Genomic DNA, 17,064 nt, shown 5'->3' with positions numbered 1-17,064 from the left:
ACTGTTTTTGTAAAATGAATTACGCTGGGCAGTAACAAACATCCACGCTAGCGAAGCCGCGGGCAAACGCTAGTTTAATCATACAAATTGTGGTGGACTTGCTCTCAGATATGCTTGTTATTTGTGTTGAACGGGTCGCAGTTAATTTCCCGCCGGTTGGAATCCCGCCGGTCAGCAGACTGACACCGGAATCTCAACAGCCGATGAAATCCCGATGGTCGGACTCCTGACAGATGCTCACTATTCCCACTCGGTTGGTGGGTCCACGCCACCAACTGAGGGGGAATATAATAGTGTGTCAAGCAAAGTGAGCCATCAGGCCTGAAGAATGGCACGCGTAGCGTCCCTGCAAGGGGACTCGATGCGCTGCTGCCGGGATTCTGACTGTTGGGATTCTGGAGTCAGTCTCCTGACTGCTGGGATACCAAACATTGATAAATCATACCAAATCCATTTATTTTACAAAATATAGATTTTAGCTTTATTGTTTTCAGATCAATCAGTTTACAGTGAACAATTGTCCTGGGCACTTAAGTTGATGTTTATTTTATAAATTCATGCCACTGTAAATGTATGCCAAACCTTCTTTCTTTCAGCTTCAGCTGGCTTTCAGGTCATGTCCACAGCAATATGGTGACCTACTTCAAGGGGAACATAGTGGAAGAGTTTGACAGAGAATTCCGCTGTTTGTATGCAGATTCACTTGAAATTGACTACTTCTCTAGTCTGGAAAATGAGAACGGCAAGCCTCTTGGTTCTACTCCCACCAGGAATAGATGGGCAGCCATAAAATCTGTGCCGAAACCTCCACCAGTCATCGAGCATTTTATCCGGTCTGACAGTAACTCTAGTTCTGATAGCCAAACCAGTGTGAAGACCCCTCCCTTTGTTAATAATCAGGCAGTCACTGTGATCCGTGATGATAAGCCAGTGATTTCAAAGTATGTAAAACGAAACCCACCTGATGAAGAGAGAAGTAAGCCAAACATGGAAATGTTTAATGCCCAGAGGCGTCAGTCCGATTGTAACACAGACCTGAGTAACCTTACAGTTATACAGAGACATGCGCTATCAAAATCCACACCTGATCTGATTAACTCACCATCACCTCTGAGAGCCAAGTTTGAACATATACAGAATAAATTTCTTCAACCGCAAAACAAATTGTCCCCCAGAATGAAAAGTGATGCAGCACTAAATAAAGTTTCTAAATATGATGGCAGTTCCACAAATAAGAACGTCCCTTTAGCTGATGTCAAAAGGGAGGATGCCAGCAAAGATTTTAAAAGAATGACTCTTGGACATAGTAAACTAGAACTTATCACAAAAGATCATAAGAAATTGCTAGAGAATAAGGTCTATAGTCGCTTTCAGGGAATTCCTTAGCTTTTATGTCATTGCCACAACTTGAAATTGGTGCCATGCAGATCTGGATTAAGGCTTTGGGGGTCTGGAGCATTTAAGACTGTGGGGCCCTAAAGAGTATAATTTGGAACATGGGGATCAGGGGTCTCATGCACATGCCTTTGGTGCTCACATGAAAAGGGGGCATGGCCACGCATCATGACCTCATTTCATGTCACCAAGTTCCCTGTCTACCTGTAACCCTGAAATGTAGGACAGTCCGGCCAAAACTATGGTTAAGGCGGTATTATACATACAGAGACATACATAGAGAGGGATATATCAAGCATCACATTTTGTATGCGATACATCTTGCCACTTACCGTATGCATAGCAGCTTTTATTATCGCTGTATTTATGAAGATTTGTGATTATCTATGCAATGGACAGCTCGACCCGGGAGTCCTACTGCGCATGCATAGCCTCTGGGAACCACTATCAAATCCCTTTTGGGGATTTATGTGGAAAGAAGCTCATAGGCTTCTATAGTCAAAGATATCAACAGAAAGCATTGCCTTTCAGGTACAAGCTCTGCCCATAGTCACACACATATACACATACAGTAAATAGATATTGTCACAGACATACACCTATATACAGTCACAAATATATATACACATAGGGCCTGATTCAGAGTTGTACGCTAGGCCGATGTTCATGCAAATGGGAAATTTGCCTCCTTGTGGTAGTGATCTACTGCCCCCCTGGCCGCTGTTCACCTTTCCTTGACAACTTTGCTGCCTGGCTTCCCCATTTTCTCTCCTCCGACCTCCCCTCTATCATCCTCGGTAACTTTAACATCCCTATTGACATCACTAATGCAGCTTCCACTAATCTTCTTGCCCTTCCCTCCTCCTTTGGACTTTCTCAATGGACCTCCACCTCTACTCACAATCTCGGTCACTCCCATGACCTTGTCTTCACCCAAAGATCTGATATCTCTGGTTTCTCTAACTCTTCCTTCCTTCTCTCTGACCACAATCTGCTTTCTTTCACTCTCTCGTCTTCCCCTCTCCTCTCCATGCCCAGACCCACCATCACCAGACGCAATCTCGGGTCTCACAACCCCGCTATCCTGTCCTCCCTCGAGATTTTCCTCTCTCCTTTTTCCACCATGACCTGTCCAAACCAGACAGCCTCCTTCTAAACTCTTCCCTAACCTCTGCTCTCTTCTCTGTGGCCCCCCTCTCCTCTGTCACCCTCTGCCGCTTTAAACCCCAACCCTGGCACACCAAAGTAACACGATTCTGTTCACGCTCCACTGAATGCTTCTGGAGGAAATCTCACTCTCTGGTGGACTTCCTCCATTTCAAGTTTATTCTCTCCTCCTACAGCTCTGCTCTTTCCCTCACCAAGCAATCCTTTTTCAAAGTACTCATCTCTTCTCAGTCCTCCAGTCCACGCCGTCTCTTTGAAACTTTCAACATTCTCCTTTGCCCCCTCCTCCTCCCCTCCCATCCTCCCTCACTACCACTGACTTTGCCTCCTTCATCATCTCCAAAATTGAGGAAATCCAACACGATATCTCCTTCTTCACCCCTCTGCTTCCCTCCTGCCCACATCATCCTTCCCCTCCATCTATCCCACCTTGTCCTCCTTCCGTCCCACTACAGACAAGATAGTCCACTCCCTCATCTTATCCTCCCCCCCTCAACCTGCCCACTAGACCCCCACCCATCCCGTCTTCTCCGCTCCCTCTCCCCCACTGCCTGCTCCCATCTTGCTCACCTCTTAAACCTATCACTCTCTACCAGTAGCTTTCCCTCACCATTCAAACATGCTCTGGTCTCATCTATTCTCAAATAACCCAACCTCGACCCTTTATCACCCACTAGCTACCGCACCATCTCTCTTCTCCCATTCGCCTCCAAACTACTTGAACGACTGGTCTACAGCCATTCCACAAGTTACCTCTCTGAAAACTGCATCCTTGATCAACTACAATGTGGCTTTCGCCCACTCCACTCCACTGAGACTGCCCTGATGAAAGTCACCAATGACCTGCTTTTGGCCAAATCCAGGGGGCACTTCTCTCTGCTTATCCTTCTGGATCTCTCTGCTGCCTTTGACACCGTGGATCATCCCCTCCTCCTCTGCACACTCCAAAACATTGGCCTCTCTAGCACTATCCTTGACTGGTTTACCTCTTACCTCACTAACCGCTCCTTCTCTGTGTCTGCCTCCGGCACCACCTCGCACCCTTCCATCCTTCCTGTTGGTGTCCCTCAAGGTTCTGTCCTCGGACCCCTTCTGTTCTCCCTGTACACCTCTTCCCTGGGTGCGCTCATTAACTCCTTTGGACTTCAATACCACCTCTATGCTGATGACATAGAACTCTACCTCTCCTCTCCTGATCTGTCCCCCTCTGTCCTCTCTCATGTTTAAAGCTGCCTCTCCACCATCTCCTTCTGGTTGGCCGAGTGCTCTATGAAGCTCAACATGGACAAAACTGAACTCATTATCTTTCCCCCAGCCAGAGTAACACCCCCTCTCTATCACTGTTGACAACACCATCATCTTCCCCGTTCCCAAACTCTGCTGCTTGGGCATCACTCTTGACTCCTCCCTCTCCTTTGCACCCCACATCCAAGCTCTAGTACAATCCTTTCAGTTCCAGCTATGCAACATTGCTCACATCAGGCCATCTCTCTCCCAGAGTGCAACAAAACTTATCATCCACTCACTGGTCATCTCACGGCTCGACTACTGCAACGTTCTCCTCACTGGCCTCACTTGCTCCCATCTTGCTCCCCTCCAATCTGTCCTCAACTCCGCAGCTAGGCTTATCTTCCTCTCTTGCCGCTCCACATCTGCCACTCCCCTTCGACAAAATCTGCCCTTGCTCCCATTCGCCTATAGAATCCTCTTCAACCTCCTCACCCTCACATACAAGGTCTTCTCTAACTCCACTGCTCCCTACATCTCCTGCATCATCTACTTACATACTCCCTTCCACCCCCTACGGTCGGCCAATGACCGTCACCTCTTCTTTACACTGGCCACTGCTTCCCATGCTCGAGTTCAAAATTTTGGCCGTGCTGCACCCCTTCAATGGAACACGCTCCCCCACTCCATTATACTCTCCTGACCTTGCAAAGCTTCAAATGGGCACTGGAAACCCACCTATTCATCAAAGCGTACCCTTCCGATGTATAACCTAGTCCTGAGGCTGCTCCTCCATCCCCCTGCCTCATGCCTTGACCATCTCTGCTTTGCTTACATCCCGCCATCAGGCTACCTCCCGCTTGCTTGCACCTCATGTCATCTGTCTGTCGCCCCTTCCTACTAGATTGTTAGCTCCTCAGAGCAGGGCCCTCTTTCCTCTTGTTGTCAAAACCATCTCCTACCCAGTGACCATCTTTACCCGCTTTTTCTCCTGCTGGTAAAGGCTCATCTCTATCTATGGCCATCAGCTCCTAGTATTACGCTGATCACTCACTCGCTACTTACATTTAAGCTGTATTATGTTTTGAGAATTGTGGTGCTCTTTGTTACCTTTACTCTATTTTTGTTATTTATTTACTGTAATGTTTTGTCTTCCTGTACTGTCCTTTGTACGGCACTGCGAAACACTTGTGGTACCTTCTAAATAAAATATAATAATAATAATCGGCAGACTGCGCATGTGCTGCGATTGCACTGAACATGCATCCAGGTGCTGCTGCAAACTCGCTTGCAATGAAGATTTTATCACAAAGTGATTGACAGGAAATTGGCTTTCGTAGCCTAGAAAATTTCATTTTCTAAAGGATGTATATACAACTCTGAATCAGGCCCATACATAGTTGAACACAGGAACACATATAATCGCACACATTTATACATACAGTCACATATATACATACATACATACATACATACATAGTTACACGCAGGAGTGTAGCCAGAACTTTGCGGGTCCCATAGCAACATTTTGAAGGGGCCTCTGTCCCAATGCTTCCAGAGAGACACCTCTCTAGAGCAGTTGTTACTTTTATGCCCATAATAGTGTCCTAGTTCATTTTCTGAACCATATTAGTGCTCTGGTTAATATTAAGCCCCATAGTAGTGCCCTAGTTCACATTATATAGGCCATTACACATTATGCATTACAACACCTCTAATTCACATTATGAAATAGTGTCCCCAGTTCATATTATATTACACTACAGTGTCCCAGTTCATATCATGTAACATTATAATGCCCTTCTGTTCATTTTATATCACATTACAATGAGCAGGTGACATGGGCATAACTAGATATATTTAGACCCCAAGGCAAAAGTTTGTAAGGGCCCCTATGTATAGGCTTACCATACTATCCCTTTAAACTTGCTCACTCATGAATTACACAGGTTCTGTTACTCGCTGAGAAAAGGGCGGCTGCGCTGAATTTCAGAAATGTATGATATAATCAATAGAGAGAATCTGGAGGCAGGATATCACCTTTGAAAAAGTCACGTGGAGCGTGACGAAACGCGTTAGGACCCGCCTCTCTACACACCTTGCTCAGGTGTCTCACATTTGGTGCAGAGCTCGGCACTCCCAGTCGGCAACGCCTCGGACTGATCTCTGCTCTTAGCAGCCGCTGTCATTCACGCTGCACCAGCCAGCTGAACACACACGGCATTCCGTCTCCTCTCCGCTGCACAGCACTAGTGGGCAACGCAGGACACCAGACCGGGGACGCCCGGTAAACGGACCAGCCCATTGAGAGGTACTAATCACAGAATGACCCACTGGCTAGACACGTTCATTATATCATAGGAGCTCCACAATTGCACCCTGTGTTCATTTCTGTGCACCATTAGAAGCACCTCCTCTCAGTCACGGAACATGGACTTCAGCATTATACATCACAGCTGCAAATTGATATAAGCTCTTGAATGATGTTGACACTTTGAGACAAGTAACTGAGGATTATTCATTTATTGTTTTTTTATTATATTAACAGTGTTTTAAATAAAATTGTTTATTTTTAGATTTGACACGTTGGCTCTCTCTATTGATTATATCATACATTTCTGAAATTCAGCGCAGCCGCCCTTTTCTCTTGTTTATACCTTGCCACACTATAACACATATAGTTGTTTGGCTAGCGCAGCATTTCTGAAATAGGTATAATACACATTCTCAATCTATGTATATCCTCTGCTGAGGCGCTTTTTTAACAGTTAATATTCTTTGGTTCTGTTACTCGCTGACTCTAAGCCTGCATTTCACCTATTTTTAAAGCAGCTAGTGAACATGTAAAATTTATAAGTGTCCCGGTGTAAAGGGATAGTATGGTAGACTACCTATGTACCATCCAATAGTGAAAAATGTACATAACACATGTAGCTTTGACAGGGAAGGTGGGCCCCTCTCAGCTCTTGGCCCCATAGCAGCTACACTCCCTGCACCCATGGTAGCTACGGGTTGGGTATGCGTGATGGCAGTCAGGAGACCGCTAGTCACCATAATGACGCCGGGATCCCGGCTTTTAGATGCCAAGCGGGGGGGACGGGCGAGCACAACAAAGCCCCTTAGGGATTCCCACTCTATGGGTGTTGTGGACACCCACTAGTGGGAACAGTCCCTGTTAGTCGGCATGCCGACTGTCGGAACTGTAAGGGGGTGGGATTCCGACGTTGGTATTGTGACTGGCGGTCCCCCGTAGCTACACCCTTGGTTACACGCATAGATGTATTATTCACACATACATTCAGAAACTAATACACACTCTTAGACACATACATAGTCATTATACACACACACACACACACTACACACACACACACACACTCACATAAATAGAGACAGACAATATAGTGCCCCTCCCTCTCTCACACTTACAGTGTACACTCACTGTTTGGAGTAGCTCCACTGACTCCTCCTCTCTTGTTGTGTAGCCCACCCCCTGCTTCAACTCCATCTCCCTTTCAGTCTTCTACTACAGTTGGTAGCCTCATAGTGCATTCCATCTGCAGCTGTAATCAATGGCTGGGCATGCCCCCACAACTCCCCCCGTCCCTTCCCTGCTAATCTAGCTCTGGTGCCATGCCTCCTGTAACCAAAGTACTCTGAGTGATGGACCCAGCATGCCCGGAATTGTGCTGGCTCCTTAACATTGATTTCAGAAGACATGCATTTATCTCATATGAGCTATTTCTAATTTAAATGGAAATTACAGCAAAAAATAACTATAAATCTAATACTTCGAAAAAAGCTGTGTTCTTCAGTCTACAGTAATGTCCATCTCTGGGAATCCGGCAGCCCAGAAGTGACTCCACCACCAATGCTTGTAGTACTATCTTCTATGTATATGTCTCATTCTTGCAAATTTGTTGAAAGCTAATTAAATGAATCAAGCATGTGAGTAGGGATAGCCATTGACCATTGATGATTCAAAATCATCGATGGTCTATGACCAATGTTAACTACTTTTAATATCAATGGGGGAGAACCAGATGGTTTCCCGCCATCGATGATAAGAAGTTATTGAATTTTTTTCTTTCTCCACGGTGTCTGGGACACAAAGCATAGCTCCGCCCACTGATACCTGTGAAGCCATGCTCCTGGGCCCTGATTAGTCCATGACTTGCTCTATACTAAACTAGGGCTGACCTTATAGATGGTTTCCCACCATCGAGGTTATCCATCAATGGTACCATCGATTGTAACCATCGATGAATAACCCACCGATGGCCATCCCTAACTGTGAGCCTGAAGGATCATTGCACTGCATATCTCTGAAAAAGCAGGAGTTCTGGGTTTTGTATTTTTGTTGATGAAAGTTGGTTTGAGGGACATTATTAGCAGGAGTTTCCATTTATTTAATCTAATTTTTTATTAGGAGGAGTTTTCTTTTATTTAATATATGTAATAACATTTTTTTAAAAACTTTTGTTGGAAAGTTGTAAATAATATATGGTATATATTATATGTACACATAAGGGTCAGGGGTACCAATAGGAGCATATTGCACTTATTTTACTTCCTGGTTTGCCCCCCAGCTGCACTAATACTAAATGTCGGTGCATGCGCATTCTAGAGCGTGTGAAATCTGGCAGCATAGCAACCCCCATAGAAAGAAACCTATCGGAGATATCTGCTGTGCTCCCTTCTTCATACATCATACATCTAATGCGCATAGAGGTGCACAGACGTACAGACTCAGAAGCACACACACTCGCATAAGCATAGAAGGGCACAGACTTACAATATGCATATAGACAAACAGACTCACATATGCATAGAGGCCCTCATTACCTTGAGTCTCTTGCCTGCCCTCTCAGTCTTTTATGTTTTATACTGCAAATTGTTTTGTTATTCTTCTATGTTCAATTTATACATAAGTAATCTGTATTTGTTTTGTGCTACTTGTCAGTACCAGTGCAACTCATATTTTTATCACAGATCTTCCATGGTCGAGTCACATTATGACCACCAGCTAACAGCCAGAGTAACCGGCATGTGCAGCACGGACAGCAGCTAGATGGCCTGAACTGTTGTTTTAGGCACATGTCTGGTAGCCCACAGGTTCACTTTGACGATGAGCTGCTACACTGTAGCGTGTCGGTCAGCCCTGACGCACCTTCATAACCAACATTCACCTCTCACATCATTGGCACGTGGTGTTCTGCAGTTTCTACTTCTGTTATTTGCAATGGTGCCATTTGTCCAGTCACGATACACCTTCACCACAGAGGTACGTGAACAGTTGACAAACTGCGCTGTTTCTGAAATACTGCAACCCTTCGCACGAAAGCCGATAATCATCCCTTTTTGCAACTAGGATAAATTGCCCCTTTTACCCATGACAGCAACAAGCGATATGTGTGCAGTCGGCCTATCTCACCTTTATATACCCATTAAGTCAGTGCGTGACACATGACGTACTTAATGGGCTACACACTGCCGACGTCAAATGTAGGTGGTGGTCATAATAATGTTACTCGACCGTGTATTATTATACTTAATTTGTATTTATGTATTTGTAAATTAATTGTCTGATGCTGTGGAATTTGTACCCACAGAAACAAAAGCAAAAAACCTGAAAAAAAGCTGATTATGATAAATGTTGTAGAAAACTAAATCAAAGCCAATCTGGGCTGGCCCTGGATTCTTTTCAATCTTCCAAGAAATTTGTGATAAGAATCTAGACCACAATAGAAACTGTGAATACATTGCTATTTTTAATAAAATACGTAGTCTTAGACTTTTTTTTTGTAAATGTGTCTTATTTTTTAACTTATTTCTATAGCTTCATGATTACTTTAATCAGAATAATCCTAGACAGAATATTTTCCTTCGTTTTTAAACTACTTTTTTTACTAAAACATAGGAATAAACCATACTTGCCTCCTCTCCCATAAATTGTGTGAGACTCACAAAGTTTCGTGTAGTGTGTAATTTTTGTGTAGTGTCTCTAATCTGGCCAGGTTAGGGTTGTAGCCATCGATAAATAACAGCCAATGGTAGATGGTTTTGCCAACGATGGCAGAGATCCAATAGTTCTTCACCATCGATGGTACAGATCCCCCACTTTTTTCTCCTACTTGGTGCCGGCATGAGGAGACTATCTCTGTCCACCAATGCACCCGCAAAGCCCTGCCCACACCTCTGATTGGCCCACAGCCTGGTCACTAATAGAGCAGGGATGATCATTGGTGGAAGAAACCAATGATGGTTCCACTGTCAATGGTTTTATACCTTTGAGATTCAACCAACAATGGAACACTTGATGGTTAACCCACCGATGGCCATCCCTAGGCCGGATCTCCCGATTTCGACCATTTCCTAGTGAAGTGGGCAGCATAGACAGATAATACCTGGAATCACAGCTCAATATAGAGGGGTACCTGTGAATCGCAGTGGGGCCTAATGACGTAAAAGCGTGGGCCTGCCACTGAAGTGTCCAGCAGTGTCTCCTTTCCTGGCTTCTCCCAGAGAGGAGACTTAAAAGTGGGTATGTATGAAATAAACTGCTCCGCTCAAATTATTTTATCCCCTTTGTTGTTTACTTTGTTGAGGCCAATTTTCACCAGTTGCTCTATTTGCATTCTAACATCAATATTGCTGATCTGGGACCGTCTAGTGTGTACCCAGTTTGATAGTATGAACAATAAACTGATGAAAAAAAAAACCCATTTAAAACAAAAATAAAACTTAAAAACAAAATTGCCTAAGACCTGGATCTGTGCAATGTATACCTTAGATACCATTAGATTGCTATATTGTTTCTATGCTTTCTTTTTGTTTTAAATGATTCCAAAGGCACATACACACTAGAAGACAGGAAAGATGTGAAAGATGAACAATGTGGAAGTTGAGCGATTTCCCTTGAACTCCCTGACAAACGAGACTGAGTGTACACACTGGGGGTCATTCCGAGTTGATCGCTAGCTGCTTTCGTTTGCAGCGCAGCGATCAGGCAAAAAATGGGCACTTCTGCGCATGCGTATGATGCGCAGTGCGCACGCGCAACGTACTTTCACAAAAGCCGATGCAGTTTTACACAAGGTCTAGCGACGTTTTTCAGTCGCACTGCTGATCCTAGAGTGATTGACAGGAAGTGGGTGTTTCTGGGTGGTAACTGACCATTTTTGGGGAGTGTGCTGAAAAACGCAGGCGTGCCAGATAAAAACACAGGAGTGGCTGGGGAAACGGGGGAGTGGCTGGCCGAACGCAGGGCGTGTTAGTGACGTCAAAACAGGAACTAAATGGTCTGCAGTGATCGCAAGCTAGGAGCAGGTCTCGAGCTACTCAGAAACTGCACAATCTTTTTTTGTAGCAGCGCTGCGATCCTTTCGTTCGCACTTCTGCTAAGCTAAGATACACTCCCAGAGGGTGGCGGCTTAGCGTTTGTACTGCTGCTAAAAGCAGCTAGCGGGCGAACAACTTGGAATGAGGGCCACTGAACGATTTTACAAACAATCTGCTCTGCTGGGATTGAGGGGACTGAGCTGCATGCATGGACGACTGACAACCTGCTTCCAACAACCACGGGTGTGCGCATCATTCATCGTTTGCTGTGCACACACTAGAACAATCTGAACGATTTGATCGTACACAACTGTCATTATCGCTCTGTGGAAAATATCTTCTAGTGTGTATGGGCCTTAAGGAATATAGAAAGACTACCATATGTATTTGCGCTTAGAAACGTTTCAACACAGATATACTTAGCACCCTGTTATTTTTGGTGTGCCACAAATCCACAATCCATCGATCATCATATCGCTCCAGACATATGAAAAATAAACACAACAATAAAAAATAATATAGTGTAGTATTTCTGATCACAAGTGTCCAAAGATATAGCCACTTGGTGTACAGAGCAAAGAATAAGTTGTGGACCCGCTTCCAAGAGGTTTCCTTCCACCAGTCGTTGCTCCCCTTCAATCAACAGGAAAGACACCACGTGTACCACCAATACGTATATGTGCTTACATGAAGCTTACTTGTAAGGCAACTTGGTAAAAGCGCATAAAGGTATCTTTTCCCTTTAATCTCCTCTGGGATTTATAGATTACACTGCATAAGTATGCATCCAAATGCCAAATACTTAAAAATATTGACATTTATTTCACAGATAAAAATAATAATAAAAAGATACAGGAACATTTCCATCTTTTTCTCATCAGCTTCAAACGGTCAGATTATAACATAGTCACCATTCCTTGGAGAGTGGAATCCCGGCATAGGGGTATATGCAATTGCGGTCGAATTCCCGAAATTGTCGAATTTCGGGTCATTTTCGACCAAAAAAAAAAAAATCGCCTATGCAATTCAGTGCTTTCCGACCAAAAAACGGACTTTCAAAATTCGACTTTTTGAAATTCGAATTTTTGCAAATTCGACTTTTCTGCAATGATACAAGTGCTGCAATTCGACCAAAGCATATTCAATTCAAGTTTGGAAATTCGACAGCAGGGCTTTTAGACAGCAAATTCGTCATTTTCAATCCGCCACACTTTGGAGGGTGAAAACAAATAAAAAAAATTTAAACATGTTTTTTTTTGTGTTTTTTTGGGGGGGAATAGCAGATCTATTTATATTAGAAGGGATTAGGTACTTTTTTTTTTTTTTTTGGAGGCACAAATATTATTTATATATTTTTTAAAATATTTATTTTTTATTTTTTAATGCTGGAACGGTAAAATCATAAAAAAAATGGCGTGGGGTCCCCCCTCCAAAGCATAACCAGCCTCGGGCTCTTCGAGCTGGTCCTGGTTCTAAAAATGCGGGGAAAAAATTGACAGGGGATCCCCCGTATTTTTAAAACCAGCACCGGGCTCTGCGCCTGGTGCTGGTGCCAAAAATACGGGGGACAAAAAGAGTAGGGGTCCCCCGTATTTTTAACACCAGCATCGGGCTCCACTAGCTGGACAGATAATGCCACAGCCGGGGGTCACTTTTATGCCGTGCCCTGCGGCCGTGGCATTAAATATCCAACTAGTCACCCCTGGCCGGGGTACCCTGGGGGAGTGGGGACCCCTTCAATCAAGGGGTCCCCCCCCCCCCAGCCACCCAAGGGCCAGGGGTGAAGCCCGAGGCTGTCCCCCCCCATCCAATGGGCTGCGGATGGGGGGGCTGATAGCCTTTTGTGATAATAAAAAGATATTGTTTTTTCCAGTAGTACTACAAGTCCCAGCAAGCCTCCCCCGCAAGCTGGTACTTGGAGAACCACAAGTACCAGCATGCGGGAGAAAAACGGGCCCGCTGGTACCTGTAGTACTACTGGGAAAAAAATACCCAAATAAAAACAGGACACACACACCGTCGACAGTAAAACTTTATTACACACTACCGACACACACATACTTACCTATGTTCACACGCCGACATCGGTCCTCTTCTCCATGTAGAATCCACGGATACCTGAAAAGAAAAGATCAATATACTCACCTCAGCCATGGTCCAGAGATACATCCACGTACTTGGCAAAAAAACAAACCGCAAATACCCGACCACCGGACTGAAAGGGGTCCCATGCTGACACATGGGACACCTTTCCACGAATGAGACCTGTCAGTGACAGCTGTCACAGACAGGTCTCTAAGCCAATCAGGAAGCGCAACTTCGTTGCGCTCACCTGATTGGCTGAGCGCTGTCTGTACTGTGACAGCGCATCGCACAGCTCCCTCCATTATATTCAATGGTGGGAACTTAGCGGCTAGCGGTAAGGTCACCCGCCGGTCAGCGGCTGACCGGCGGGTGACCCCACCGCTACCCGCAAAGTTCCCACCATTGAAAGTAATGGAGCGGCTTTGCGATGTGCTGTCACAGTACAGACAGCGCACAGCCAATCAGGTGAGCGCCACGGAAGTAGCGCTTCCTGATTGGCTGAAGGGACGTCAGTGACAGGAGTCACGTGATGTCCCGGCATTCGGGAGAAAGGGGTCTGATGTGAAAACATTGGACCCCTTTCATTAGTCCGCTGGATCGGTGTTCGTTTTTTTTTTTGCCAAGTACGTGGATTATCTCTCTGGACCTGGATGTACCTCTGGACGCTGGAAGGTGAGTATAATTTTTTTACAGGTACCTCGGATCGTCGGAGACCGTGGCAGTCGGCGTGTCAACATAGGTAAGTATGTGTGTGTCGGCGTATGAAATAAAGTTTTACTATCAAGGTGTGTGTCTCCTGTTTTTATTTGGGTATTTTTTCCCCAGTAGTACTACAGGTACCAGCGGGCCCGTTTTTCTCCCGCATGCTGGTACTTGTGGTTCTCCAAGTACCAGCTTGCGGGGGAGGCTTGCTGGGACTTGTAGTACTACTGGAAAAAAACAATATCTTTTTATTATCACAAAAGGCTATCAGCCCCCCCATCCGCAGCCCATTGGATGGGGGGGGGGACAGCCTCGGGCTTCACCCCTGGCCCTTGGGTGGCTGGGGGGGGGGACCCCTTGATTGAAGGGGTCCCCACTCCCCCAGGGTACCCCGGCCAGGGGTGACTAGTTGGATATTTAATGCCACGGCCGCAGGGCGCTGTATAAAAGTGACCCCCGGCTGTGGCATTATCTGTCCAGCTAGTGGAGCCCGATGCTGGTGTTAAAAATACGGGGGACCCCTACTCTTTTTGTCCCCCGTATTTTTGGCACCAGCACCAGGCGCAGAGCCCGGTGCTGGTTTTAAAAATACGGGGGATCCCTGCCCAATTTTTCCCCTGCATTTTTAGAACCAGGACCAGCTCGAAGAGCCCGAGGCTGGTTATGCTTTGGAGGGGGGACCCCACGCCATTTTCCCCCCGTTTTTTTCCCGTTTTTTAAAATCGCGGCAAAATCCGCCAAATCGGCCGATTTTCGCCCGCGACTCTGGCGAATCCGTTTTTCATTGAATATGGTGAATTCCGGAAGCCACCTTCCGGAATTCACCTGGCGAATTTGGTCGAATTAAAAAACGGCGAAAATTGCCGCGAATTCGACCGCAATTGCATATACCCCATAATCTCACCCTCCTGATGGATCTAGACCAAAAATGTGCTGGTAAGGCTGATGTACTCTGTCCTGTTTGTCACCACTGGGATTCCACTGTATTGTATAGTATTGGTGGTACACGTGGGCCTATATTTACTAATAATCCGAGTTTGTCCGATTTGGTTTTTTTTTCTAAGTCCCAACACGGGAATTCACTATGCACAAATCTCGGCAGTGTTTGGGCTATTCGTAATGGTTTTAACGGCAAAGTTCAGAAATACGAATGAATAGACCATCGGTCAAACGCGGCTGTTATTTCATACAACACGGGTATTCACTATTCATTCGTATTTGGGTGTTGGTCTCTGAATGCTCAAGTGCGGGTGTATTTTTTTGCGATTCGTTAAAAAAATCAGCAAAAAAATAGACCTGCTTTTTCCTGGCGAGTTTGGATAATCATGCACGGGTCAGTGAGATCTGTGCATGGTTATCTATGGGAAAGGGTCTGTTTAGTGTAAAAACTGAAAAAAAAAATTGCGTGGGGTCCCCCCTCCTAAGCATAACCAGCCTTGGGCTCTTTGAGCCGGTCCTGGTTGTAAAAATATGGGGAAAAAATTGACTGGGGATCCCCCATAGTCTAACAACCAGCACCGGGCTCTGCGCCTGGTCCTGGTGCCAAATATACGGGGGACAAAAAGCGTAGGGGTCCCCCGTATTTTTAACACCAGCACTGGGCTCCACTAGTCAGAGAGATAATGCCACAGCCAGGGGATACTTTTATATAGGTCCCTGCGGCCCTGGCATTAAATCACTAACTAGTCACCCCTGGCCGGGGTACCCTGGAGGAGTGGGGACCCCTTAAATCAAGGGGTCCCTCCCTCCAGCCACCCAAGGGCCAGGGGTGAAGCCCGAGGCTGTCCCCCCCATCCAAGGGCGGCGGATGGGGGGCTGATAGCCAAGTGTAAAAATAAGAATATTGTTTTTTGTAGCAGTACTACAAGTCCAAGCAAGCCTTCCCCGCAAGCTGGTACTTGGAGAACCACAAGTACCAGCATGCGGTGGAAAAATGTTCCCGCTGGTACCTGTAGTACTACTACAAAAAAAATACCCAACAAAAAAGAAAACACGCACCATGACAGTAAAACTTTATTACATACATGCATACTTACACACACATACTTACCTATGTTGACACGAAGCAGTCGGTCCCCTTCTCCAAGTAGAATCCACGGGTTACCTGTCAATAAAATTATACTTACACAATCCAGAGTAGCTCTGTCCTCTTCTACTTGTAATCCATGTACTTGGCGAAAAAGGGATAACCACTGCGCAGAACTGGCTAGGGGGATGTCTCTTGAAAGAGACTGCGTACCCGTGAGAGACAACTTCTCACACCCATGCATCTGAAGTGGTCATGAACCAGACCTGGGTGAATCGTAGAAGTCAGCCTCCCACCCTGGGGTCCCCCAGGCAGAGGCCTGTCCCGTCATGCAGCAGGCTTGTCATGAGAAGCAGGCTGACGAGCAGCCCAGGATTGTTAGGCCTTGGGCTTAGTGGTTTTTGGGAGCACGAGATAATCTCAGGTATGCCTGACCTTCGCTTTACCCTAAGGCCAAAAGCAGGGAAAAGTGGTCCCTTTCGCCTTCTGTGCAGTAGCATTTGGGAGAAAAGCAGTCATAGTATACGCCGATTTAGACCCATTTTTCATGAGATCTCCCCCAAATAAGATGTCCCCAGTAAAGGGGAATACCTTGAAGGACTTTTGGAGTCCAGTTCCACCTTCCATGACCTCAACCACAGAATACGAGACAGGACAGACGTATTTGATGCCTTGGATGCCTCCTGGCGTAAAAAAAGGTGGTGGTGGTATTGTGAGACAGGGAATGTATGGCCTTGTCAGATATATACTTGGGCAGCTCTTCCGCTAATGCCTGATCCAGTCATCAATCTATTTTACAGCCCCAAAAAGACACAATGTGGTCTATTTACAACACCTGTAAGGGAGTAATAGACGTCAGGCAGCCCTCCACATGCTTATCTGTCGGTTCCTACAGTGAGGGGACAGTGGTGCTAGGCAGATTGGACGACACCAGAGATTGGTGACACATTAGTTCACTAGCAGTGAATTACCCATTGTTATATAACTCTGCAGGGAGAGGATATCGAGCTAATGCCCATTGTAGACAGGGGGAAGGTCTTCCCTGGATTAGACCAGGGGTCTTTTCGGATGGCCACTTTAATGGTCAGATTGTGGTAACAGTTTGAATTACCCTCTGATGT

The 17,064-nt window shown here is 45.7% G+C and overlaps 1 protein-coding gene across 1 annotated transcript in view; it reads left to right on the top strand.

The window, feature by feature from the left end:
- Positions 1-9,565, top strand: part of LOC135055459 (protein FAM83C-like) — a 32,063-nt gene extending 22,498 nt beyond the window's left edge. The window contains exon 4 of the mRNA XM_063959570.1: positions 597-9,565. Coding sequence (XP_063815640.1) covers positions 597-1,386 — 790 coding nt within the window. The 3' untranslated portion in view covers positions 1,387-9,565. The remainder of the gene's footprint in view (positions 1-596) is intronic.
- Positions 9,566-17,064: the final 7,499 nt, after the last annotated feature.

Source organism: Pseudophryne corroboree, chromosome 3 (genome assembly GCF_028390025.1).
Source record: "Pseudophryne corroboree isolate aPseCor3 chromosome 3, aPseCor3.hap2, whole genome shotgun sequence".
NCBI classification, from domain to species: Eukaryota; Metazoa; Chordata; class Amphibia; order Anura; family Myobatrachidae; genus Pseudophryne; species Pseudophryne corroboree.
The sequence above is the reverse complement of the archived record's forward strand: the minus strand, read 5'-3'. Positions and strand labels throughout refer to the sequence as shown.